We start from the raw sequence: 26,835 nt of genomic DNA on the forward strand, positions 1-26,835 counted from the left end.
GCAAAGAAAGAAGAAAGTCAGAAGAAGGAAAAATGCTGCCAAAAAACTTGCGAATAAACTTGTTTCCCGACTCTATACCACAGATTTTGCGAATCGCGTCATGTCAGTAGAGGCTGAAGAAAAGGTCAGCACCCGGGAAAGCTAAACTGCTACCAAGGTTTCTCCTAAAAGCGATCGAGCATCTGATCAAGGCTGGTGCATTTGATGATAAGATGAAGCTCAAAGGCTCATGGATCTGATTTGCTCTCAGTCAGAAAGGCATCGAACTCAAAGGCATCATCAGCATAAAAAAAACCCATACAAACATCAGAGAGTAGCTTGGACACAGATAAAAATACTTGGATCATCTACACAATCTCTTATGCAGCCATTCTTAGTATCTGACACTGAGGGGCAAGCCATTTGACTTTTGGGGGAATGGAAGGGGGGGGGGGGGGGGGGGTGAAGTCAAATCAGCAGGATTTTTTTTCTCTCATAATCAAAAGGCGTAGTTATTTTAGGCATACTTCATATTTTTTTGCATGTAATGTTTTGCATGTAGTGCATGTTGTTTGCTTTTCAAAGTCCTCCCCCCTCAAAAGTCAATTTGTCGCCTGTGAAGGAATATACATTTGTTTGTATCATGTCATATATCGAGCTGAAAAGTATGGCTTCTAAAAAAAATTCAGAAACCCCCCCCTTTAGAGGATCGTTTATTTTTTCGGAGCCCCCCCTTATAGTGGCTAAAATTTTTCGTAGCCCCCCCCTCCAATATCTCCCCCCCCCCCTCGGTGTAAATGAAGTAGTTTTGGTGACGTTTCGAGCAATATTCCTTCTAGCATTATCCCTGTTCCCAATCCCACTGGGTTTGGGGAGGGGGGTAAAAAAGATGCATACAAAAACAACAACAACAACAAAAGTGAGTGAATGAGAGAGCGCGTGTGAGTGGGTGATTGAGACAGAGAGAGAAAACAGATTAAAAAAAATGTGATGCTTACGCTTTCATTGACGATTGTCTTCGCTTCAATAATGAATAAAAAAAACGACTCTAACTACAAAATGTTTTAATTCCATCATAATTCTTAATTCTATACAGCTTTTACTTGGTGCTTTGTTTTTCATTTTAGCTAAAAATAAAATTGTCAAATTTAATCCGAAGCGGATATCGAGTAACAAAAATATTCGTAAAGTTGTCATACCAATGTTTTCATTTCTGATCTAACTACTGTTTCACTGACTGAACAATGTTTTTAATAGACTATTTTACAAGCAGCCAAAATTTTACTCTCCCAATTTTACATACACAAAAAGCAGGAAAAGGAAAATAATATAAAGCCATTGGAGAATTGAATACTTCTAATGAGTATTTACACGCTCATTGCTGAACACAACTTGCAAATAAATTTTCATTCAACCACCTTCATGTTGTTAACAAAATGGACAAGTAATTTGTGAAGGAAAATCGAATTCAGAGATTAACTTCAGTTTGGAGTCAATAAGATGTACAATATGAGCCATATAATGACATCTTAAAAAAAACGTTGGCACAAAAAAGAGCGTCGATATCGCGGGATGGGGTTATTAGGTCTTAAATCAATTTATTATAAAAAATACGCCAAGACCGTAAGTTAAGGAGATGATACTCAATAAAGTCACTTTTCCATCGATTGGTAACTACATGAATAATGAGGACTTCAAAGATAAGAATTGTAGGCCGGTTGAGTCACAGCGAAGTTGTTACATACTATACGACACATAGTTCCGATAAAGTCGATCGACACTTGAATCGGATCGAGTTGATCGGCAAGCGCTGACCGATGCTTTTACATGTTATACGCCACGTAGATTGGATCGAGAAGATCTGTAATCTCTGATCGATGCTGATACATGTTATACGCCACGTAGATCGGATTGAGTTGATCGGTAAGCTCTGATCGATGCTGTTACATACTATACGGCTCTTAGTTCCGATAAAGTCTATCGACACCGCAATCGGATCGGGATGATCGGTAAGCGCTGACCGATGTTTTTACATATTATACGCCACGTAGATCGGATCGAGTTGATCGGCGAGAAAGCCATCCCTGAGATGCATCCTCTGCTTCTCGCCCCGAGAGTTAATGGGTACCACCCCCGGGTCTACCACCACGACAACACCCACGATAAGTTGATGCTCCTCAAGCACCCAGGAGGTGACAAGTGGTACCACGTCCAGCGCCATGTTCTCGTCCGCGTCCAGCTCAACCACCACAACGAGGAGGTTGGTCCATGTAAACACAGCACTAGAGAGGAGGTTTAAGTAAACACGTGAGCAGGGTCTGCATGAATATCACGGAGGAAAGGGTAGAGAAGTAGGGTAAAGGGAGGAGGTGAGCGGAGTATATTAGTAGGGGTGAGGGAGGGACAAATATTGTGAAATGGATCGAAGAAGGGGTGAGCGGAGTATATTAGTAGGGGAGTGGGGACGAATATTGTGAAGAGGATGGGGGAAGGGGTGACCAGAGTATATAAGTAGGGGTGAGGGAGGGACAAATATTGTGAAATGGATCGAAGAAGGGGTGAGCGGAGTATATTAGTAGGGGAGTGGGGACGAATATTGTGAAGAGGATGGGGGAAGGGGTGACCAGAGTATATAAGTAGGGGTGAGGGAGGGACAAATATTGTGAAATGGATCGAAGAAGGGGTGAGCGGAGTATATTAGTAGGGGAGTGGGGGACGAATATTGTGGAGAGGATGGGGGAAGGGGTGAGTGGAGAATATTAGTAGGGGAGGGGGGACAAATAATGTAAAATGGATGGAAGAAGGGGTAAGCAGAGTACATAAGTAGGGGAGGGGGATATGGCGACATGTTTTTTTTTTGGGGGGGGGGTTAACGGGATGCATATTCAACACAAAGAATTTCTCTTACGATTCACAGATGTGCTTGTGACATCGGATGACAGTATTTTCGATATCAACTGGATGGTATCTCATTCCGCGAAGCATCATGGTCTCTTCCAGCGAGCCAACGACAAACATTGCATCGTGCATTGCTGAAAGAGTGTTAACACCATGATTAGATAAATTCCAATCCTAACCCCAATGCTTATGGCATTGGTAATAGCTGAAAGTGTGTTAACAACATGATTATATCAAGTCCAATCCTAACCCTGGTGCTCATGGCATCGTGAATCGCTGATAGTGTTGTGACACCGTCCAATCCTAACCCTAACACTCCCCCTAACAGCGTATATATCCTGGAAATGACGGGTAGAACTCTACATGATGTGTGCGTTATAAACCATGTGCATACTAATAAAATGTGCATACAATACTTGGCGTATTTATCGTCACTCACCTCCATCAGTCTGCGTGAAGTCCGTCCTCTTGATAAATCCCAGGTATCCCGTCCTAGCGTATTGCGTGACGGTGTCGCCTGTCGTCATGCGCGCGCCAAACCTCTCCTCCGTCATCTTATCCTCCCCTGCTGTGTAGTAGCCGCTGCCGTTGTGTGGGCTACACACCCAAATCTGTCCAATAGAAGTACACATCATTGGTTACTATGCTAACAATGGAACCAAAAGGCTTGAAGACTTACCTCGCCAAGATGCGAATCCGCGCACATGCCTCGAGTCTCCGGGTTTGCAATCACGACCTTGACCCCGGGGAGAATCTAACGGGATAACAATCGAGTACGGGGGTTAACTTTGGTGACCTGATACACAGATGGTACACAGACAACAAGGTTTCTACGCTGAAACGCTCTTCAAAGAAATAAGTGTGAATGCGGCGGTAAGCATGACACATTATATATTCTACATGTGTGACCATGCCAGTAACCATGACATCGTAGACATTCTTCCCAAACGACAAAGACATATATGTGTGCGAACGCGCCAGTATCCATGATATCATAGATATTTTTAAAGACAACAAAAGTTTTAGTGTGAAAGCGCCAGAAACCATGGCAGCATAGATATTCTTCTTCAGGACAACAATGAGTGTGAATGGAACAGTAATTATGACATGGTAGAGACTCTCATGGAAAGATGACGTACCTTTCCCGACTCCAGCAAACAGAGGCTGTTTGGGCTACCACGCTCCACGATCGTGACTCGATCATTCCTCAGCGCTCTTGTATCGACATACACGCTGGTCGCTTCAGGCGTCGACGCGCCCTGGAAATATGACAACAAAGTATTACTCTCCCGAACAAAACAGCGTGAAATCATCATTTAAAACCCCTTTAGTTAATCATAGGGCAATAATCACTTTAATAACGGTATACAACCGCATCTTCTTTCCTCCAAACCTCTTGGTGTATCTATAATAGCTAGGTCGCAGATAGATCCTCCACTGGAAAACCCTTAATGGGAAGAGGGAGAAGGTGAATTGGAAATACTTATGTCGCGGATGGTTTGAGCGCGTTTGTTATCTATACTATCAATTTACAATCTTTCTGACAACAACCAATTCACTTTAATTTACCACCCTATAACTAAGATACACAAACCCCTTTGGATTTGACATCTTTAGCTAAATAATTTTAGTTCTCCTTCCCATCTAATGTGTATTCCAAGCTAAAAAGTTTATCCCAGAATTTGAAAGATCGTTTACTTTTAGGTACATATCAAAACCCATAAGCATCAAATCTAAACTTCTCAATTGAAGTCGCGCTTCTACGATCAATTTACCTGCGTGCAGATGGCAACATTGACTCTACAACCAAAAGACGTACTGACGGCTCGGGGCGAAAGACCAAGACTTGAGAACAGGTGTGAAAACGCTGTTGTTAGGGTGATCCGTGGTCTTTCCTCGGCCACCACCACACAGTTGCGCACACAAGCGAGATTAACACCTTTTGCCTAGGTAAATCGGTGGAGAACGCGGTGTTAATAGGAGCTGTTTCTGTAGGAACAACCAGATGTAAGGATGACCGGGTTTACTTTACCTTGAGTGCAGGCACTGCCTGTCCCAGGCCCTTGGTACACAGGTCCATCACGGGGTATGAGCAGAACGTGTCACGCACTACAATAAACAAGTAATCAGTCACACAATCCATCACGGGGAGAATAGCAGACCTTTTTCCTTATAGATCTCGCATAGTGTTTTACCCATACACATAAGTCATGTAACAGAAACAAGTTAAATGACCTTCACTTTTCCTAATAGGTCTTGCATAGTGTTTGATCCATACATACAAGTCATGTAACAGAAACAAGTTAAATGACCTTCACTTTTTTTGTTATAGGTCTCACATAGTGTTCCATCCGAGAGAAACAAGTTAGAATAAGTGACCTTCACTTTTTCCTTATAGGTCTCCCATAGAGTGTTCCATCCATACACACCTTTGTACTGAGCTACTGCGGAGAGCCATAAGGCGGGGTTCGCTTCGAGGTCCCCAGGAGGGATAAGGATGGTGTGGTGGCCCGAGTACACACTAACAAGAAATGGTAAATTTAAGATGAATGTGTCATAGAGGCCTGAATACAAAATACAAAAAAAAACATGATAAACATCAGAAGAATGTGTAAAAGAGAACTGAATACACACTACAAAAAAAAAACATGATAAACATCAGATGAATGTGTAAAAGAGAACTGAATACACACTACAAAAAACACGATAAACATCAGATGAATGTGTCAAAGAGAACTGAATACACACTACAAAAAAACACGATAAACATCAGATCAATGTGTCAAAGAGATCTGAAAACACTCTACAAAAAACATGATAAACATCGGATGAATGTGTCAGAGACCTGAATACACGAAACAAAACAAAAAAACACAATAAACATCAGATGAATGTGTCAAAAAGACCTGAATACACAAAACAAACTAAAAAAACACGATAAACATCAGATGAATGTGTCAAAGAGGCCTAAATACACACAAAATCACAAACAAATCACAATAAATACAAAATCACAGTAAATATCCAGAAAACCCTTAAGGGGAAGATTGAGAACTAAGGTGATTTAAAATCCTCATTATCACGTCGTATATAGCATATTGGTTTTTGCGTGTTTTTTATCTATACAATTAATTACAGTCTGTCGTCAACCACTGTAGACGTTCACTACCTTATAACTAAGATACAGAAAACCCCCTTTGACATGACATCTTTTGATAAATAATAGTAGTACTCGTATCTAATATGTATTCCAAGCTCAAAAGCTTGTCCCACAAGCATGCGAAAGACCGTTACTTTACGTTAACAAAAAGCATAAGTCTAAGAATAAGACAGATTTGGCCCTAGGAACGTACCCTGCGAGACACCACAACAAGAATCCAAGGCCACAGTACGGGTCCAAGCAGATGGCTATGTCACGTGACGGGTATAGCTCACATGCTAGCTTCATGGAGCGGCATAGGGCCGTCACCGCAGTGTGCGACATCTGAAAACGCGTTACACATTAAAAACGGTCAAGTTTGAAGTTGATACTACTGTGAACTGCTAACCAAGGGCAAAGCCAACCTTGGTTCCGTTCCACTGTCACAAAGTCCGTAGGACTATTTAAATTTTGTATGACAAGGGTGATTCGTTTTTGTTTTGAATATAAAAAAATATCATTATCTAAATATACAAGTTCCTTATATTATTCGATACTTTAAAGAAATGTTTTTATTGTAAGATGGTTTGAAATTTACCGTGCTTTAAGATTTGATTCGCTACATTTATTCACTTCTCACATGGGTAGTGTTTAATGGCCTACAAAAACATGCGTCACGGAATTCAACCAACAGACTTTAAGGTGGCCCACATCTGTTTTCCAAAAAAAACCATCTTATAACCGTTACGATACGATCCTTATTCCCGCAATCTCTCAAAATTTTCATACAATGTAATACCGTAATACCGATTGCAGAATAATTGAGATCAATCGGTGTAAGTTTAGAAAAAAGCTACATCATCTGCATTGCCGCCGTTGCGTGACATCCCATTACCTTGACCCCTGAGAGCATGCCGGTCGTGGACACACTAAAGTCCAAGTACGCTATCATCTCAGGGGTAGGGGCACGGTAAGGGTTGGACAGTTTGCGCTTGGGCGGGTCATCCGTCTCAACGATCATTGGCCATGACTTGTTATCAACCACAGCAATAGCCTCTTTTGACTTAAGGATTTTGGCAATGGAGTGAAGCGTGAAGACGGCGCGGGCCTTGCTCACGTCTGTCACCATCTTGACGGTTGGGAGCGTCGAGGAGATGTTGTTAGCGTGTGGAGGGCGGACAGGAACTGGGATAAGGCCTGTACAAGAAGGGCAAAACGGCGTTGTTGTCAAACAAAAAAGCATAAGTGAGCTGTAAAACTTGAAACTTTATAACAAAGGCAGTATGACATGAGTGTAAACATAAGAACGATTAGAAAGCTTTCTACGGGTAAACCTGGACATCGAAAACACTCACCAGCAAAAAGACAGCCAAAGACAGCAACAATAAAATCCACACCTGACAGATGATAAAACAATGTCAGTGATAACAATGCAGTAAGCAAATTGTGGAGGTAAATAGAGGAATGGGTAATGTGTTTTAATATTAAATTTAAATCATATATTAGCGGAGCAGCCTAACAAATGTGTGTGTTTTTAGGGAACGGGATGACATGAAAAAACATATTTGGAAAGAGCCCTCAGCACCTGGATATTTCATTTTTCCAATATGGAGGCATTTGCGACATCAAAGTCAACCGTGGTTTCCTCAGCACCTGGATAGGGTTTTTCATTTTTCCAATATGGAGGCATTTGCGACATCAAAGTCAACCGTGGTTTTCTCAGCACCTGGATAGGGTTTCATTTTTCCAATATGGAGGCATTTGCGACATCAAAGTCAACCGTGGTTTAACACCCTAGAAGTTTTAATTTTATAGTTCGTTTACTCAACATGCGTGACAACGCTGTTTTGCTTTTGCTGGGAATGCTAAGACCTCTTACCATTTTTTATAAAATACCACTTTCCAAGCAGTTTATATTGTAGGATGGAATGCATTTCACTTTGATTGAATCGGATTTTTATTAGCTACTAAAATAAATATCTCATTTGCAAAGAAATTTATTTTCTGTGTAGGGATTTAAGCATACATTTGACTAGTTTATTACAGGATGGATTCAATTTCACTTTGATTTAATCGGATTTTTATTACCTACTGAAATTCATATCATTGCCACCTGTGCGATCCTGTGCATACCTGGAGGGTAAAGCAGTGCGACAGTGTCTCCTGAACTGAGACGGCCCCCATCAAGGGCCATTAGTGCCAGACGATCAGCTTTCTTCTGAAGCTGTATAGATGTCAACGCAGAAGACACCGTGCCCTACAGGAGAAACAATATGAACGTCAACAGAATGTTACTCACTATATCATGAGACACTACTCCTATAACACGGCGTGATCTACCTTGGTGTTTAGCAGGGTGTAAAGAACATGGTCGGGGGTAGCTTGCGCTCGCCACTTGAGGATTTCTGACAGGAACTGATACTGCAAATAAGGATAGTTGATAAGTACAAGAAACGATTCTTCACATGACTGGAAAAGAGGGACTGGAAAATGCTCAGTTGAAAGGCGCGTGCCAAGGACTTGCGTAGAGGGAGCAAGTGTACAGGTAAAAATATATCACTTGCAAAAGGCCTAAAGCTTAAAAATTCTTTGATAAAAATTAAACATCTTTTAATAAGAGGCCAGAGGTCTGTGTTTGTAACCACAACTCATTAGCCTGTATATCATGAGAACCCAAGCAAACGCTCGATGCTGAATGTGGTACCACTGCGCACTCCCTCAAGATTTTTTTCATTAAGCTAAAGCTTGACAATTCTTTGATAAGAAACGATCGGCTACAAAGACAGTAACCGACATTCATTTAACCTGTATCAAGAAAACCCAGGCGCACTTACTCAAGACTTTGTTATAAGCGCTAGCTAAACAAAGCGAATAAAACCTTCCTTACTTATACTCTGGCATAGTATACCTTTCGTGCCATGTCACTGTCTTCACCGACATCAGTCATCTCCCTGCCAGCAGCACCGCCTATCCGTGTACCCATCACTATGTTGCCAACCATCGTGGCGGCCGGGCCCGGCTCTAAATAAGAAGCGACAAGAACCCAATTATAGTAGAGGCTTAGTAAACACCTTGTTAGTAAGCAGAGTTCTGATATAAAATATCGTGGCTCCTCTTCTCCGCCCCAGCTCTCGCGCAGCCAGAACAAAACAAGATGGCGGCCTTGACTCTGCTATAAAGTAGAACCTCGATATAAGGATGTCCAATATAACGATATTCTTGTTCTAACGATCAACGATCTGGTCCCGGCACAATTACAATGAAATGTACGGTGTCAATTTTCGACATATCAATACTCTCGGCACAATGATTAAAAAATAAATGTGTGCACCAAGAGTAAAATTGATCCTCAAATAACGTTATGCAGGGAAGCGGAGTAAATATGTTTTACAGTTTGACCCACTTATATTTACAAATTTTGATGGAGTGAATTGCTCCTACTACAATCACATTTACAGCCTTGCACTAATGTGCAAATTGTTACGCCTCCTTGCCATCGTCATATTAGAGAGCTTAAGCAAGTCAACACGAACGGCATCAAAAATTCTAGATTTCCTGTCACGGACGTCAACGCCGTTTTTCAGCAATTCGTGAGCGCGCGCGCCGTTTTTGATGCCGTTCGTGTTGACTTGCTTAAGCTCTCTATCGAGTTTCCACCGTACCTGGGTGTTTCTGTCTGGGCTGTGGTAGGTTGGTGACACACGTGTGGGGACACATCAGGATGTTAGCTGGGTGCAAGGAGCCTTCCAGAAACTTCTGTCGAGTTTCATGGATGTGAACGGTGCCGATGACAGTCTGTTATCAAAAACATGATAATTTAGTCATGATAATAGTTTACATGCTGCGAAAATAGGCGATTTACATACCTTGGGCAGACCTCCAGGTGGGACAAGACACAAACAGTAGACGCCAACCTGCAAAAAAACAAGTATCATAGTAAAAAACATATTCACCTTAAAGCCGCATTGTCACCAGTTTACTTCCGGTCGATTACGTAAAAATCTCCGATGATCTTTCACGGAAAACGCGAAAAATATTTCAAAATATTGACAGCATTGTGTCTATTTGAAGTTTCTTTGAGAATGTGATCGATAATTTAGAGCGGATGGCCTGTTACATATCTCGGATTCTAAGAGATTCTTTTGTCTTTTAACGGTTGAGGTTTCCGTCGGACCTCCGGAAGTGAACTGGTGACAATGCGGCTTTAATCTATGGGATATATGACCAAAAGGCCTTACAGTACACAATGCAAGGACTTGGACTTTGGAATATCCTAATTCAGCAAGACTAGTGAGAACTATGAAGTGAAGACAATCTTAATTACTCACTCTCTACCCGATATAGTTGAACAGATTCACGTTGACTTGTTCTTTTGAAAAGAAGGCAAAACCAGACTGGACGTTTTATAATAAACGTCGTTGAAAGACCAGAAAACTTGTCAGAGAAATAGCAGATAGAATACTCACATTACTAAATTAATGTACAATGCATAGATAATTATCATATTATTTACTCATTTTCCAATTAATGTGTATTTACAATGTATAGAATTTTCATATTATTTACTCATTTCCCAATAAATGTATACTTACACCCTATTGAATTCTCATATTTACTCATTTCCCAATAAATGTATACTTACACCCTATTGAATTCTCATATTTACTCATTTCCCAATAAATGTATACTTACACCCTATTGAATTCTCATATTTACTCATTTCCCAATAAATGTATACATACACCCTATTGAATTCTCATATTTACTCATTTCCCAATAAATGTATACTTACACCCTATTGAATTCTCATATTTACTCATTTCCCAATAAATGTATACTTACACCCTATTGAATTCTCATATTTACTCATTTCCCAATAAATGTATACTTACACCCTATTGAATTCTCATATTTACTCATTTCCCAATAAATGTATACATACACCCTATTGAATTCTCATATTTACTCATTTCCCAATAAATGTATACTTACACCCTATTGAATTCTCATATTTACTCATTTCCCAATAAATGTATACTTACACCCTATTGAATTCTCATATTTACTCATTTCCCAATAAATGTATACTTACACCCTATTGAATTCTCATATTTACTCATTTCCCAATAAATGTATACTTACACCCTATTGAATTCTCATATTTACTCATTTCCCAATAAATGTATACTTACACTGTGTATGCTGTCTACAGCTGGAAGAACATGGCTCATCCACTGGAAGCTCTAGAAAACCAAAACACCACTCAAAAAAGAGCCATGATATTATCACTCAAGCATCAAGCAGCTCGAGCCATCATAGCCTTTGTCTTATATCACCATTAAGATTACTACGATATTGGCTGACAGGGCTGCAGCAGTTCTTAAGATATTAGGGACCTTACGCAACGATAACGGCTATGGCACCAAAAACGGCGTGCGCTCACAAATTGTCAAATGGCGTTGTCGTCCGTGACGGCGCGTGTGCAAGGTAAAATATGGAAATGGCGTTCTAGATTTTCATTTGCGAACGCCAATGCCTTTTTTTAGCAATTTGTGAGCGGGCACCGTTCTGGATGCCGTTGTCGTTACGTAAGGTCCATATTGGGGGTTGGGAAAGTGGGGGGTTGGCATGGTACAGAAACATTCAGGAGGCATAGGGTATGTGCCCCACCATTTGCTACGGCCCTGCACATATTTTGGGGTAGGAAGAAAATCTTCTAACCTCTTCTTCTGTACAGTTTGGACGCTGCTCAGCAACCACCACAATCCTTTCATCTTTCAGTACATTAACTGAGAATATCGCTATGCGTCCTCTGTATACAAACTTGATCGGGTCTACAGCAAGGATGGTCGCCTTCAAATCATCACAGTTATGTCGTCGGCTGCTGACCTTCAGTAAACCATCTACCGTGCCACATACAAACACCAGGCCACCCTGGAGGAAAATAGAAAAAAGCCCTTATTTCTAAAGAAACAGTTAATCAATTTATTGTCCTTCTTGTGACAAAAAGTTGCTGATCAAGTAAGTATGCAATCTACATTTATTTACATTATCTACATTTACAAACAATAACAGATCAATACTCTACGTTAGCTACCCAGCTTTAAAAGGTAAGGAAATCAAACACATATTTGACTGTGTGGTAGAACGGGCAAGAAGACATAAAGACAGTGAAAATCCTGATACATACTGGCCCCATAAATCCCAGCAGTCCAGAGCGAATAAACTCGTTATACTGTTGATAAGGATCATAAGGTATCCCATCTTCTGACAACGGCTGAACCTGGATAAATGAAATAAGACACAGAGATTACCTTTAAGTGGGAAATTAAAAGTAGATGCTCCACATTCAATATATGAATGCCAAACAAAGTATCGTACAAAACTGGAGCAGGCAGACAACATGGAAAACCTGTTGAAACATGCTTTCTTTTTCCACACAGATGTCAAATGCCATCGCCAACTTAAACGTATGGTACGTTAACACCTAAACATTGCAGCAGCCATTCAAGACAGAAAAACCGGGTGAAACATTTTTTCTTTCTCCACATACTGTAGTGCTTGGATCTTAAATGCCATCGGTACCTTGAAGGTGTGGTTCGTTTTGCCCGCGAGACCCCAGTAAGCACAGCCCGTGGAACCACTAGAGATGCAAAGCTCGCCGACTTCATCGCTTCTGCATAAACAAGGTTCTCCTTCTAGCTTCACTACAGCAATTCGAGCTAAAATAACAAAACATTACATCAGTCAACCTTTCTGTGACCACAACCAAGTTGTAGACTGCACCAGAAACAACGACATCGTTGTCGTTGTTTTTGCCGGGAGACCCTCATGTCCCTTAGATTCTAACAGGGAATGTCAGTAATGTGGACCCAGCATTCAGTGACCTGAGCCAAGCTATCAATTGCAGTGCAATTCTACACCAATTATTGTGCTCGCCAGTTTCTGCAGAGAGTTTTGTGACATCATGGGGTCCTGCTTTCTGGGACTGTGCCTATCTATTGACTGTACTACAATTTTCCAGCAATCCCTGCGTATAAGAGTTTTTTAAACCTATTTGGGAGCCGGCCAGGGTTTTAAATTATTAGACAGAAGATTATATATTCAAAAAGGCATACCTCCAGGCAGGACAGTCCCGCAGTCCTGCAGAGTAAGTGAGGTGATGGACCCTTCCTTGTCCACTCTCACTACACCATGACTGAGACCAGAGAGTGACAGGACACCCCGGCCAGTTGCAGTGGAACCAGGTTTACCAGGCCTTGAAAAACAAGTACAACATGACAAAAAGCAAACAAACGCAACCCCCTTGTAAATGGTAAAAAAAAAAACAGAGAGTTTTAAGTAAACATCAACCCAAGGTTCAAAGTGGTACGTTTGATGCCTCCGTGAAAACCGAGAAGTTTCACTGATGTTTTAAGCATTAGCCCCTCGTTCATTAGCCCTTAGCTATAATTTGGTCTTTCTAGTCATACCAGTAGTGTACAGTAAACAGTAGTGGTTTCAAAATTTGCAGCAACTGACTTACAATTGAAAACTTATCAGCCTCAAGTTGAAGACTAACCAATAACCATTATTTCTATGAGATTGGAATGATGCAATATAGCTTCTGTTAAATTACAGCATTATCAGTGAGACAATTCTCCTTTCCATTAAGGCTTATGGACAATGCATGTTTTAAGGCTTCTATTATATAGACAATGTATGTTTAAAGGCTTCTAATATAAAGATAAGGTATGTTTAAAGATTTCTAATAATATACAGACAATGTATGTTTACAGTATGAAGACAATGTACCTGCGCAAAGCCACAGTCAGTGTCTCAGAGGAGAAGGCGCATGGACAAAGCGCCTCGGGACTCAACCCTTTGCTCTCAAATGCATTAAGGAAGGCATCACAAGCTGACAAGGACCCTATCACACAAACACAACATCTGATTCAACATGGGTTTTTCATTGAAATGAAGGCTAGTGGATTGTTACACACACAGTACTGCATACCAGTTGGATAGCGTTGAAATATTGGTCACTCCTTGTTATTTGTTGCAAATGTAAGAAATATGGGCACAATTCTTTGGCATGTTACGGGATACTTACATGGATTTGCTCTGTCTGCTACAATAACCATACGAAGTGTGGCCAGATTGATGTCCTTAATATCTTTGCTGTCATGTAGGGACCAGTGCAGATCACGTGAGCTGACCAATGCGCAAGTTGCTATAGAATAAATTAATTTCACAGATAAATAAGGTTTTAGATACAGCCAAAAATAGGCATCAGGTATGCCTTCCAATACTTCTGAAGGAAGTTTGAAATTGATGGAAGGCATTGAAATGGCAATACACATTATGTTTTGTTATCTTATCATACTAGCTGGTTGTGGAATATAGGTTACAATAAAAATCTGAAATGAAGTATTGAACCAGTGAGAAGCAATAGGAAGAACCATTTCTCCTGGCAATATCTACAAGGCCCAAAGTCACATTTGCATGACTATGTAGATTATTCAAAATGTAGCTGAAACATTTAACGGAGAAAATTCAGTGGCAATACATGTGAATGTGCCAGGCCTCAAAATATTGGGGGATGGGGGGGGGGGGGGGGGCAAAACATTAAGAAAGTACTGAAGGCACAGCTACACCCCTACTGGTCATTTTCTCATAATTTTTGAAAATATTGGGGGAGAGGGCATGTGCCTTACCCCCTGCTACAGTTTGAATTCCCTTGCAGAGGAGTCTATGAATGTGTGGTCTTCTGGTCGCTAGTGTGGCTAGTAAAAATCAAGACCCTTGAGCCCTAACCTCTGTGCTTAGTAACCATCTGTAGCCACATCGCAGGAGAGTTCTTCAGGATCGCAGGTGGGACATAGATGACATGCATTCCATTCAAGACAGCCTGAAAGACAAGAAATAAATTAGCAATTTTTTAACAAACCTTACAAAACCGTCTATAAGAAACTTAAAGAAATCAGGCAGTTTACATTTCTTGCAAGGAAGGTAAATGTTTTTAGAGTTACATAATACTCGCTTAGATACTGCATCATCAAGCAGCACAACTTCTATACAAAAGTGGCACTTACTTATTTATCACGTTGTTCATCCAGATCTCGAAATGGAAAAATAACGTTATATAAAGCGATATTTGAGGCTGGTTTTTACATGTATGATCATTTCTGGTAACACATGCTGTGTCTAATACGCTACTTACAGCCATGACCGAATGCCAGAGGCCAACTTCACGCTTGCTGTCCAGTACACTGATCATCACTTCTCCTGCAAACATTCAATGAACATGTTCATATGAGCTTATGCCCGGCTGGTAATAGCTGACGTGTCACAATGAAAGGGATACCTTCTACATGCAAACATTAAACACACATCACCATGGGGGCTAAGGCATGGCTGGTAACAGATGACATGGCACAATGAAAGGCATACCTTCTACATAGTCGCATGCTTGGGTGAGAGTCTGGCTGTGTAGTGCCATGCTCATCCGTGTAACCGTCACGCCCATTACTGCACCATCACGACCAAGTAATGACTGCCGAAAAAGTATATCTTACAGTTAATGTATACTAGGATGTACTGATGTCTTTGTTTAGATACTCGGAGTCCTTATGCAGCTGTTCTGTACCTCAATGTAAGCAGGAGAGCTTCTGTCCATATTTGTGGGAGGTTGCCAATCTTTTGGCGTAGGCCGACTGAGATTTTCAGTGATAAACCATTGAAGTTTGGGCCAGCCTGCAGTTTGAAACATAAGCATAACAATACAGCTTCAAAACACCTAATTTTGAAAATAAGAGTGCATAAAAGAAAATATAAAAATTATTGTCCTGGGAACCCCAGAAGTCTTCTGTCTTAGCGCTCTACAGAAAAATAGGAAATGTAAGACTAATAAATGTTGCTTGAAGAGAAACATCTCTGATGATCCTAGTTGTGCTGATCAAAATTTAAATAAACTGTGGTATTGTACAAACCTTTGAAAGAACAGACTTGGCCTGCCTCATTTTTTGGCAAGCTTTTTAAACATGCTTCTGTCGTAAGACCCCAAGACACTCCACAACTCCCTAACAGGAATCCAATTTGCTGGCAGCCAGGGTACTAAAAACATAAAAGAAAAGGAGTAAGAGTCACTCATCAGGATTTGATTTTAACACCTCGTCTGACTTGCTTAAACATTTGTAAATTATTACCTTTGCATTACAAGGGAAAGGCGATAACTGACAATATTGGCAACATTCACATTTCATTTCATCATTAAAAGCTTGTTTTGCTATGGTTCAGGAAGAATTTTTACTCCTTGGAAGTTATTAAAAAATATTTTTTTATCCAGAGATGAAACAGAATTTGAAATATGTAAGAATCTCTCCCATAAGAAATTAATTATGTGTTTGGGGTATTTACTGTATAGCATTGAGAATTTTTTTCACATTTTCCTATGTCTTAATGCAATGTGAGCGAGCCTTCAATTGAAAGGAAATTTGCATCAAATGTCCTTTTAAAATGTTTAGTTGGGCAAAAAGAAACAAGATTTCCAAGATTGAAGAAAGATCTCAACTCACATCTTTAGCACTTGGGGGCTCCACTGGGACAGGAATGACACCAGCCAGTAGGCATCCATAGAAACTGGTCATGAAACCAATAGGGTCATCTACCTGGTACACTAAAGCAACCTGGAAACAAATGGAAAAGATAAATGAACTGAATTGTGTAGCACACACCATGGGTGGGTCTAGGTTCATTAAAATAAATACACAACCCTGTAGAAACAATAAGTAGCACATTCCCGGGCTGAATCCAGATCTTCGCCAGGGGGAGCAAAGGGGCAATAAGGGGGGCCAAAGCAAGGATTTTCAGAAGGAGGGGCGATTTGTTATTTTTTTTTACCAAATTGGGGAAGGGGGGGTCAGCTATGTAATTCCAAGATCCGCCCATGGGAAGGGGGAACCAGGCATTAAAGGGTTGTTAGAGGCAGCTCCAGGAGAAAGGGGGGGCATAGCTCTTGGAAATCCCCCACCCTACCCTAGTCAACTTTGTCCCTCTACTCCCATATCCCAATTATGGACACCTCATAATTAGAACCAAAATGAATGAAAGAACTACATTATAAAATAAAAGTATGACAGCAAGGGTGTCATAATGCTCTGATGGTTTACTACACAACTCACCCTGTCTCCCGCCATTATCGATGTACCCTCCTTGTGACTTCCAACTTTATTCAGAAGAGCATAAGCAATTTTTATTGACCGTGATAGCAGTTTTCCTGAGAAAAAAATAATACTTCATTAAAAACAGAATACACAAGGATGAGATCTGTAATGGTTGATACTTACCATATGTGAGAACAACTGAGGCTTTTCCATGGCTGTCTACAACAGTGCAGCAAGGTTGTTTTGAAGATTTTGAGCCAAATCTCATAACAGCTTCTTCTAAGCACCTTGGAATTTCTTCTGTGACCTGAAGTAGCAAATATGATATGTTACTGATAATGATTTGATTAGCAGTAATAACATACTGTATAAACTGAGCTCACCAATAGCTGTTCTCCAAGGACAGGTTTTAGGACTTGCCCCTCTGGTTTAGGAGCATTGGGATCAGGTTTTGTTGCTTGTATGATATCAGCATCATCTTCTTGGTAGAACTGCTCCAAAGGCTTCTTCTTAGGTCTCTGTAACAGGCAAAAAGATATCAAGATACAAGTTCTAGACAGGGGTGTGCTCCTAAAGTACATTAAATAGTCACTTCAGTTCAGGTGTTAGGTATAAGATTATTTGGCTGATTAAAATGTTACTTTCCAACCAGTTCATGGTGTGAGGTCCAGACTGGGTTTAACCCATTGTCATGTAGGAACAAGAGGATTCCATGGTATTTAGGACCAATTGCTTATATGCCGTATATGCCGGCAGCGACTGAAATATGCCAGTTTACGCTCAATGATAAACAAACGCATCAAACAAACCCCCTGAAAAAGATTCCCCTATATGTAAGCTTTAATTTGACATAAAGACTGTGGCAATCTGGAGAGCACTAGAATAGTTATAGCCGCACGCACGCCAAAGGAGCAAGTTCACTATCGTTATTCTAGTGTCTTTGTAAAGCAATGACATGTTTATATGACAGAATCAGGCAGAATCCCACAAGATCCGACATAATCCCACTTATCAGAGCTATATTTTATGGTGAAAAAGATACCACATATCTCAGCTTTTTTATTTGCCATAAAGATCATTGTGATTGATAGAGTATTCCATCAGTTTTTTTTTTTAACCAGCACGATATACGTTTGAACAAAATGTTTTCTAATGAGAGAGCCAGAGAGTAACTTGTATTTTTATCTGTGGGCGAAACTGCTCTTATAGACGTGAGTGATACAACAACATGGGCGAAACCACCTGTTACCTTTAGGACCAACCAATGCAATTGCTGGGAGTGATGTGGTATGGGACCCCTTGGCCAAGAACACCAGTATGGTGATGACGAAGGGTATTAAAAGCTTATTTTCTTCTCTTACCTTTAAAGTGTTTAACAGCTGTTGTATTTTAGATGATACTCGAGAGGTCCCTGAAGGAAAAGAGCATGTGAACATTCTATCAACCACAGCTCTTGACTGAAAAAATACTGTAACTAGAGACATCTGTCTAAAAAAAAAACATGTCAGGAATGCTATACTGTACATGAAGGCCTGTGAATGTACAGTGAAACCTCTATATAATGGACACCGAAAATATTTGTCCCTTTAATACTTGAACCCCTTTCCCCACAACCTCCCCCCCTTAATTGAAAACCTAGATTTGCCCCTGCTTGACCTTTTCTTACCAGGTGATTCATTGTTTTCTAGCCTAATGGAAGAAACATGAGCTACCCTGGTGGGGGGCTTGGTGTCTGATGCTTTCCTTGTGACATCAGGGGGCAGGGTGTAGCCAGGGTCACTGCTTTGGCTACTGAGACGGGAAGTTGTAAGGTCGGCTGGTGGGGGAGGGAAGTCATCAGGGATGATTGTCCGTCTTGAAAATCCAGGTGATGGAGGTGGGGTGTAATCAGCCACAGGGAGGTTGAATGCGTCTTCATGTGATGAGATAGACTCTGTGATAACAATTTAAGGAAAAATGATCTGTTTCGATACAAACACATTATCATCAATGTCATCATCATCATCATCATCAACATCAATATTATCTGCAGTATCAACATTGCCAACACATTATCATCAACGCCATCATCAAGACAAAGATATCATCATCATCATTAATATCAGCATCATCATCATCATTATCATCATCATCTGGCAGGATCAACATTACCATCACACTATCATCAACATCATCATCAGTATCACAATATTAGAAATATTAGACAAACATCATCATCACAATCAGGAATTATCAACTTTACAAACAGATCATCACCAACATCATCAACACTATCAGGCAGTATCATTATCTCAAACATATCATCATCAACTGTATCGGGAAGTAACAACATAATAAACACATTATAAACATTATCATCATCATCACAAATAAATTAATATAAACACTATTGGGCAGTATCAACATTACAAACATATATTATCAACATCATCATCAATACTATCGGGAAGTAACCAAAAAAAATTAACACATAATCATTATTTTAATCATCATCATCACAAACATATCATCATCAACACTATTGGGCAGTGTCAACATAACAAACACATTATCATTACTATCCTCAACACTATTAGGTAGTGTCATCATCACAAACATTCAGTATTATCAATATCATCATTCAGTATTATCAGTATCATCATCAACTCTACCAGGAAGTATCAACATAATAAACAAATTATTGTCATTATCATCACAAACATTATCATCAACATTATTTGGCAGTATCAATATTACAAACATATTATCAACATTATCATCACTTCTCATTATCATCACAAACATTATCATCAACATTATTGGGCAGTATCAACATTACAAACATATTATCAACATCATTATTAACTCTATGGGGAAGTAACAACATAATAAACACATAATCATCATTATCATAATCATCACAAACATTATCATCAACATTATTGGGCAGTATCAACATTACAAACATATTATCAACATCACCATCAACTCTACCGGGAAGTATCAACATAATAAACACATAATCATCATTATAATAATAAACACAAACATTATCATCAACATTATTGGGCAGTATCGACATTACAAACACAGTACCATTACTGTCATTAATTAAGGTAGTTTCATCATCAAAACAACAACAAATAGGAAAATGATTATGATAATTGCCGATGCCTAATGAATAAGGGTTTATTGATTAATGTGAATAATAACCTGTTCTAGGTGCTGGGGTGCTAGTTTGCTGCGTTCCATTTTCAAATGTGTAAGTTTTTCTTGGTCCCTGCTTCATTAATGATTGTCTTTTGAAGGGAGTAGGCATGTTGGGGTCTTGGGAGAAATTTCTTCGTGTTAACTCTGCAGTAATAGCTTCTGATCTCTGAACTAATAAGAACAAACAATCACATGCAATTATGGCTGCATTCCCAAGCATGAGATGACAAATATATACTGTAAAACCACAAGACTTTAACACATATTCATACAAATGGCTGCATCCCCAAGACTGAGAAAAATATAGTGTAGAACAACAACATTTTGCAGTTAAGAGTTCATTCAGCTACTTTCAAGGTGCTTCTGTACCTGCACTGTAATGGTCATGTGCCAATGAACTGGTGGCTGTAATGTTGACAACACTGGACTCTGATATAAAGAAATGACCATTAGCTGATCCACTCAGGGCTTTTATAAAACAACCCATGTCAGGTGTGATTCCCCAGCAGAACTGCGGACATTAGCATTTTCTAGCACTTGGGCCATATGATTTATATATCATGGAGGTATACTACAGTAGGTATCCTAACCTGCCTTTCAGCCCCCACCCCCCCCCCCCCCCTTTCTCCCTTAAATATGTGCACACATGCATCTACTGTACTGTTTAAGAAATAATTTTTAACTGTATGATTTTTTTTTCTCTCAACTACAGTAAAATCTTTCAGAATGATGACATCCCAAAGCAATGAAGCAAGTAGAGTGACTGTGTTTTCAAGATTTTTCAAAGGTACTTTGGACAGATACATTTCAAATGTTTCTCATTGGCTAAATGAATTCATTTAGAAAATAATTGTTTAAATTAAAGCTTTGATTTGACAAATTTATATAGCATGGCCCTGCTTTCTGTATCTGTACTGTAAGATGAGCTCACTCCAATGGCATCTTGAAAGGGGACCATGTTTTCAGTACTAATGGTGTTGAGTTGGCAATAAGAGGGTCAGACTTTTGGGCCATTCAAGAAACTGCACACTAGGCAAGGCACTTAATCAAAATCTACTGAAAGAAGGAGATGTACTGCTACAGATATGTTCTGACAGCCAACATACCTCGTGATATATAGGGAGCAAGAAGCCTTGATCTTTTCTTTTCATATCCTTTCTGAGTGATGTCCCCTGGAATGCAAAATTGAGACAAATATCAGCTTATTAGAGAGATGGAGAGTTTGTATTCCCTTTAGCAAAATATCAGTAAAATAAAGTATAATTTTAAAAATTGTAGTTTGAAAGCTGACAGCAACTGATAAACACAAACTACTGTAGCAAATAAAATATTATATACAGTAAAATCAATAAAATAGATTTTTTTTTAATGTTTCAAGGCTTCAGCCTCCTCATCTTAAAATGTCATTATTGTTGACCGGGGAAATGTCATGTGGTATAATAAACCAGTAGTTTAGCACTGTATTACAGCACAGTTACAAATAACAACAGAATTTATATCACTTATCACTTTGCATATTGCAAACATGATCAAATCAAGGGTAATAAAAAATCAAAAAGGATCTTGTTTGTTCCAACTTGAAATATTAATAAATAAGATAAACAATAGTTCCTGTGTGTTTATTGCTGCAACCTTATTATTTTCATAGTCTGGCAATCTAGGAAAAAAACACGCACTCATCTTTCACCAGTAAGTTAGATTTGCATGGTTAAATCACTTCTGAGATGCTGAAAAGACATCATTTCATTAGGAGAATGCACATCACTGAGTCAATATCACAAAGATTAATGGCAGCTCTGATGCTATTATTCGCACTGGTACACACACACAATTATTTGATTTAGCAGAAAATTGCCCATTTCTTTTCTTGTACATAAAAATAAATATTGTACCACAGAACTGTTTGTATAACTTCCCTTACTGACATTGTTTATTTACTTATTCCATGCACTTGGGTTTGGTAATAGCAGACATATAAATCCACAGCTGCTAACATAACAAAGCGAAAGACTTGTTATACTTAAGTATGAGTTGCTGAAATGAAAGTGGTTTGCACTGATGATGTAGTTTAGTGTAGCACAAGAGCGAAAGTTTTTGGTTCGCTGTCATGTCAGACTGAACTTTTAAATTTGTTTATAGTTGGCTGAGCTCTTAACGCACTGTTTATATTAACCCGGCTTATAATCCAACCAGGTTCCAAATAGGCCTGTTCATGCTGGGTTTCTCAGCTTGGGGGTAGCATACTATTTTAACTCCAATCGATTCAGGCCTCAGTACCCACGAGTTTATGCAAAATCAAAAGTCATAAGCTCAAACTAGCGTTGAATTTAAGATTGAAATTTTATTTCGCCCGCTCATGGATTTTTAATAGCTATTGTGAATAACGTCTATAGCAGGATGCCCTTCTTGGATATAAAACATTAACTTGCCACCGATCTGAGATATTTCACACGTACAAGAAGGATAGCAAAAGTAAATAATTTTATAAAATCCCATGAAACAGATCCCTCTACTAAAATATTCCGATCAAGTTGACTCTAGATTCGCACACCCATTCCACTTAACCGGCAAGTGTCGGTACTACACGCTTTGAAGCAAAAACCAAAGCAGTATATCTAAGAAGCTTCTAGCGATTTAATTCCTGCACTAAAACTTGAAACGTTTCAACTGTGTGAAATCTGTCACAGCAGTCAGCGCGACATGTTCACGATTCTCGCTCACCTTCGGCAAGCTCTGTGTTCAGTTCACGAAGTTTTTCCAAGATCCCAGGGGGGAGTGATGACTCCAGAGGTTCTGCCATACTCGTAGGACGAGATCTCCGTGAAGGCTCTGTGAAATAAGGAGGAAATTTCCGGCATTCAGTGGGTGAGGTTGGACGAGACTGTTTACGTTCTCGAGGGAAGCTGAGCTGAGAATGGTCACGTGACTGATGATGACCAGCATGCAATACGCGAAATGCACAGCCATTTCATCCAGGAGTATATTTGTGGGCAAATTGTTTTTGGGGAAACATATGAAATATAATTTTGAGTTAATATATCTCATTGAATATCTCGTAAAAATAGAAATGGCCTCGGGAATGGTCTAAAAATAGCAATGGTATCAGCCTACAGTTTTTTTAATCTTTGAGTATTCCATTCCACGAAATGATAAATTTTCACGCATATATCTTGTTGTATCTAAAAAAAAATCACGTCTACAATATTGTATGTATTGAGCAGAAAGGCAGGTGTACCAAGGCTGGGACCAGAACATAAGTTTATCATAATAAGCGCCAGGCAATATGCTATCGAGGCAGCCATCTGTGTAATTAAGGACGGCTTTGTCGAGGCATTGATAAAACCATTACCAGATAACAATACACCCTTCAGGCTAAAAGAAATATAAACCGCAAAAAAGATTAGAGAATTGGTCAAACTAAAACCCTCTGCCATTAAGCACAGAAGTTATCATAACAGTAACAAACAAAGCGAAGTCGTGTGTAGGTTTTGAGTTCGCAAGTTATTAAGTCGTTACAGAGTTGTAGCAGGCCCCGAAGATTGGGAGGGGGAGGGTACGATACAGAAACAGGAAAACAAATGAGGGGCATTACTCCGCCACCCTACATGCAGGCGTAAATATTATGAGCTACGATTCTATTAAGGTTGAGCCTCCTCTCTCAATAAGCGATCATTGATAGTATTTTTTTTTAGCTGCTTTCATAGCATTGCGACACTTTTTTGTTAGAATTTGAGTAAATTACCGAGGCAGTTGACAGGTAGTTTGGCGAGCGCGCAAAGCACGCCACGGGAAATGCATTGACGCTTTGAGTTAATCCAGAAAATTCTGATCCAGAAAATTCTGACATTGCTCTAAGGGGGGGAGGGTAGTAACAAACTAATATTATAACACTTTCTATATATCCTTAGTCTTGGGAAAGATATTCTGTGTAATATGATTCTTTGCGCAGATATACTTCTCTTAAAGTTTTTATGCAAAATGGACAGATGTTGGTTGCTAGTTTTTACTCCCTTTTCTTTATCCGTTTGAAATACGATCAAGTCAGAGCAAAATAAAGCAGTTGCGTATTTTACTTGCCCAAAAACTTCATCAAAACGTTGGTATAACTAAGTTTATCTCTCATACCTGAAAATCGAGAAGTACATCGATAAGGGAATGAAAATCGTCTGATATCCCTCTTGCCAGCCATTTCCCGCACCAGCCATGCGGTGATACTTTGCTATGCTCTCTATACCGCCACATACAGGGACAACAACAAACTACACACCGGCAAAAACAGGTACCAAGGATATTCGACGTGTGAACCTTTCCAGCTTTACATGGCAAAAATATTAGAGTTTGTAGAACTATGACGCGTGTTCAAGCAGTAGGCTCATAGAAATTACTATGTGATTAGCATACACCGGAATTATCATAACGTGGTTTAACGACACGTCAAGTTGACCACGAGCACGGTAGTGCAAGAGATTAGCGTGTTTTTTAGCGGTATGGCGTTTGTTTTGACAGGTTTTTCACGTCGCGGCGAAGGTTTATATCACAAAAGGAGATGAATGTAAAGAGTTGTAATTTAGCCCTCTAAAACTGTTATATCTATTTTAAAATCTAACCATTCCACCCGTGTTCTCTTTGAAATGCTATTTTCTTAGCTTCGAATTTTAAGAAGCTTGTTCCCCGGATAAACATAGTGTTGTCCACTGGTCCAGGCCGTAGCATGAAAAGACCGCTAGGGGATTCTGGCCAGTCTATATTCTTATGTTTTTTTCATTTTTCCGTCATAGCCGGTTTGCCTCAGTTAAACTTCATCGGCAAAAAAACTGCAGGGCGACTTCGACTCGAACGAAGTGATTTAAACCACAGCTCAGATCCATGTGGGATCTAGAGCTGCGACCGGGCTAGCGTGATGTCCTAATAAGGACGAAACAGCTGTCCATGGTTGCCGAACTGCACGGGTAATAGACTGTGCTAGCGTCCCGTCTTGGCCCGACTGGTGCCAATGTGTGTATGCTAGTGTGCTTCTAAAGTTCTAGTTGTTTACATGGACTACACCCGGTTCTCTCTTATGTCTTTCATATATTGAATCTAGAATTGTTTTCACTTGAAAGCGCCAGGAAATGTTAGCTACAGTTATAATGGTCACACTTCTGGTAGGACAATAAATGAAAAAAACGTGCCTGCTATGTCCCCCTCCAGTAAAAAAAAAATTTCTAGCCACGGCCATGCTCTTTTGTCACGTGTGTGTTTGACTCTGTAACAGAATGTTTGACTCTGTGGCAGAATGACGTCAGGATGACGAGCATGGAGCAACTGCAGAATACCCGCCCACAAAGAGTTAACAATGAGACTTCACACCTCGATTTCTATAGAACGAGGCAGTAAATACAAGGAAAATGCAAATAAGTGAACGGGTATTCTGCAGTTTAGCCACGAGCATTGCTGGAGTGTTTTGATATCCTATGAAAACACTTCCTATAACACTCTCCAAATGTCCTCTCTTGAGGTGCCTGGACCAAACAAGTGAGTAAGTTTTAAGGGGGTCTAGCAAAACCATCCGCCGATAACCTATTCCTGGTAACATAACTATATTGTTGTTCCTGGCCAATGCATACGGAAGTTTGTTTGTATAGTTTTCGAACCACCCTTAATGAATAATTGTGGATCAGCTACTGTATTTGTTTAATGGTATAACCCTGCATAAAACTTATGCATAGAAACTGCTCAAGCAACACGAGCTCAACGCCCTTGGCAACTCGGTAATGTCACTGTTTCAACCCTCTCCCCAATAAAAGCTACAAGGTATTTAGTTCCAGACTTCTTCGCATCCATAAAATAACCGCTAGGCAATGTGACTTGCCTTTCAAAGGCATTCTTACAGCTTTTTGGAGCTGTTGCTGCTGCAATTATAGTATTAGAAAACCTCACTTTACCTTGTAAAGTATCACAGGAGTCTGATAGATAATGTGAAATCCTCTTGTATAACCACGCCATAACCACACGCACGAGAACACACACCAAATATACGATCTTGACACAGAGTTTCAGGAGTTGCAGTGCAACGGTGAGGACATTATACGGCATCTGGATGTGCAGTGATGGAGATGTTTTGATGGTTTGGTATTCGGTCACCTGTTGTATACGTCAAAACGAGACGCCACCAGCGGCGTTAAGCCAGCGCATTCCACAAACAGAGAGTGCTACAGAAATATAGTATTTAAAAAAACACACTCGTACAGGGTTTAATATTTTAAAACACATATAATCAAGTTCATTCATTTCTGAAGAATAATGGAATTAAGTTTTTTTGGTAGGCGTTTAAAGTGAATGTGCTTCTACGTGAACCACGTGAATTTGGCGTGCTAGTTGTTTTATGATTTTAGAAGGGGTAGAAGACATAACAAACATTTGTTTGTATATGAGCCAGAGATCCCGATTGCACTACTCAAGCAGCAATTAAAAAAAAAAAAACACTTTAAATTGATAAATTCAATA

The 26,835-nt window shown here is 39.8% G+C and overlaps 1 protein-coding gene across 2 annotated transcripts; it reads right to left on the reverse strand.

Annotated features, from left to right (window-relative positions):
* Window positions 1-1,026: 1,026 nt before the first annotated feature.
* LOC116620826 (disco-interacting protein 2) lies at window positions 1,027-26,798 on the reverse strand. 2 transcript variants are annotated; one of them, XM_048724179.1, is made up of 39 exons: window positions 26,274-26,798; window positions 23,071-23,178; window positions 21,456-21,521; window positions 20,719-20,778; window positions 20,353-20,520; window positions 18,827-19,093; window positions 18,522-18,571; window positions 17,544-17,678; window positions 17,344-17,467; window positions 17,179-17,273; window positions 16,573-16,683; window positions 15,988-16,111; window positions 15,645-15,751; window positions 15,449-15,551; window positions 15,219-15,283; window positions 14,813-14,906; window positions 14,109-14,228; window positions 13,811-13,925; window positions 13,135-13,274; window positions 12,602-12,738; window positions 12,207-12,299; window positions 11,738-11,950; window positions 11,209-11,259; window positions 9,883-9,930; window positions 9,679-9,811; window positions 8,925-9,037; window positions 8,357-8,437; window positions 8,150-8,273; window positions 7,372-7,413; window positions 6,912-7,213; window positions 6,231-6,361; window positions 5,307-5,398; window positions 4,910-4,986; window positions 4,653-4,823; window positions 4,017-4,136; window positions 3,557-3,631; window positions 3,317-3,488; window positions 2,888-3,011; window positions 1,027-2,261 (listed from the first exon to the last, which is right to left on the reverse strand). In XM_048724179.1, exons 1-39 carry the CDS (start codon window positions 26,422-26,424, stop codon window positions 2,009-2,011), a joined length of 4,755 nt encoding a protein of 1,584 aa, XP_048580136.1. In that variant the 5' UTR covers window positions 26,425-26,798; the 3' UTR covers window positions 1,027-2,008. The 2 variants fall into 2 exon arrangements, with proteins under 2 accessions (XP_048580136.1, XP_048580137.1); XM_048724180.1 differs by lacking the exon at window positions 26,274-26,798 and adding an exon at window positions 24,475-25,084.
* Window positions 26,799-26,835: the final 37 nt, after the last annotated feature.

The sequence above is a fragment of the Nematostella vectensis genome, chromosome 2 (assembly GCF_932526225.1).
Source record: "Nematostella vectensis chromosome 2, jaNemVect1.1, whole genome shotgun sequence".
NCBI lineage: Eukaryota > Metazoa > Cnidaria > Anthozoa > Actiniaria > Edwardsiidae > Nematostella > Nematostella vectensis.

Bases quoted from the DNA above. Each gene is read 5' to 3' on its own strand.
- LOC116620826 (XM_048724179.1), bottom strand. From the start codon at position 26,424: ATGCCGTATAATGTCCTCACCGTTGCACTGCAACTCCTGAAACTCTGT. The intron at 11,951-12,206 runs GTATGTATCAGG...ATTTTCCTCCAG, and splicing joins TGCTGGGATTTATGGGGCCA to GGTGGCCTGGTGTTTGTATG. The intron at 3,489-3,556 runs GTAAGTCTTCAA...TCTATTGGACAG, and splicing joins CGGATTCGCATCTTGGCGAG to ATTTGGGTGTGTAGCCCACA.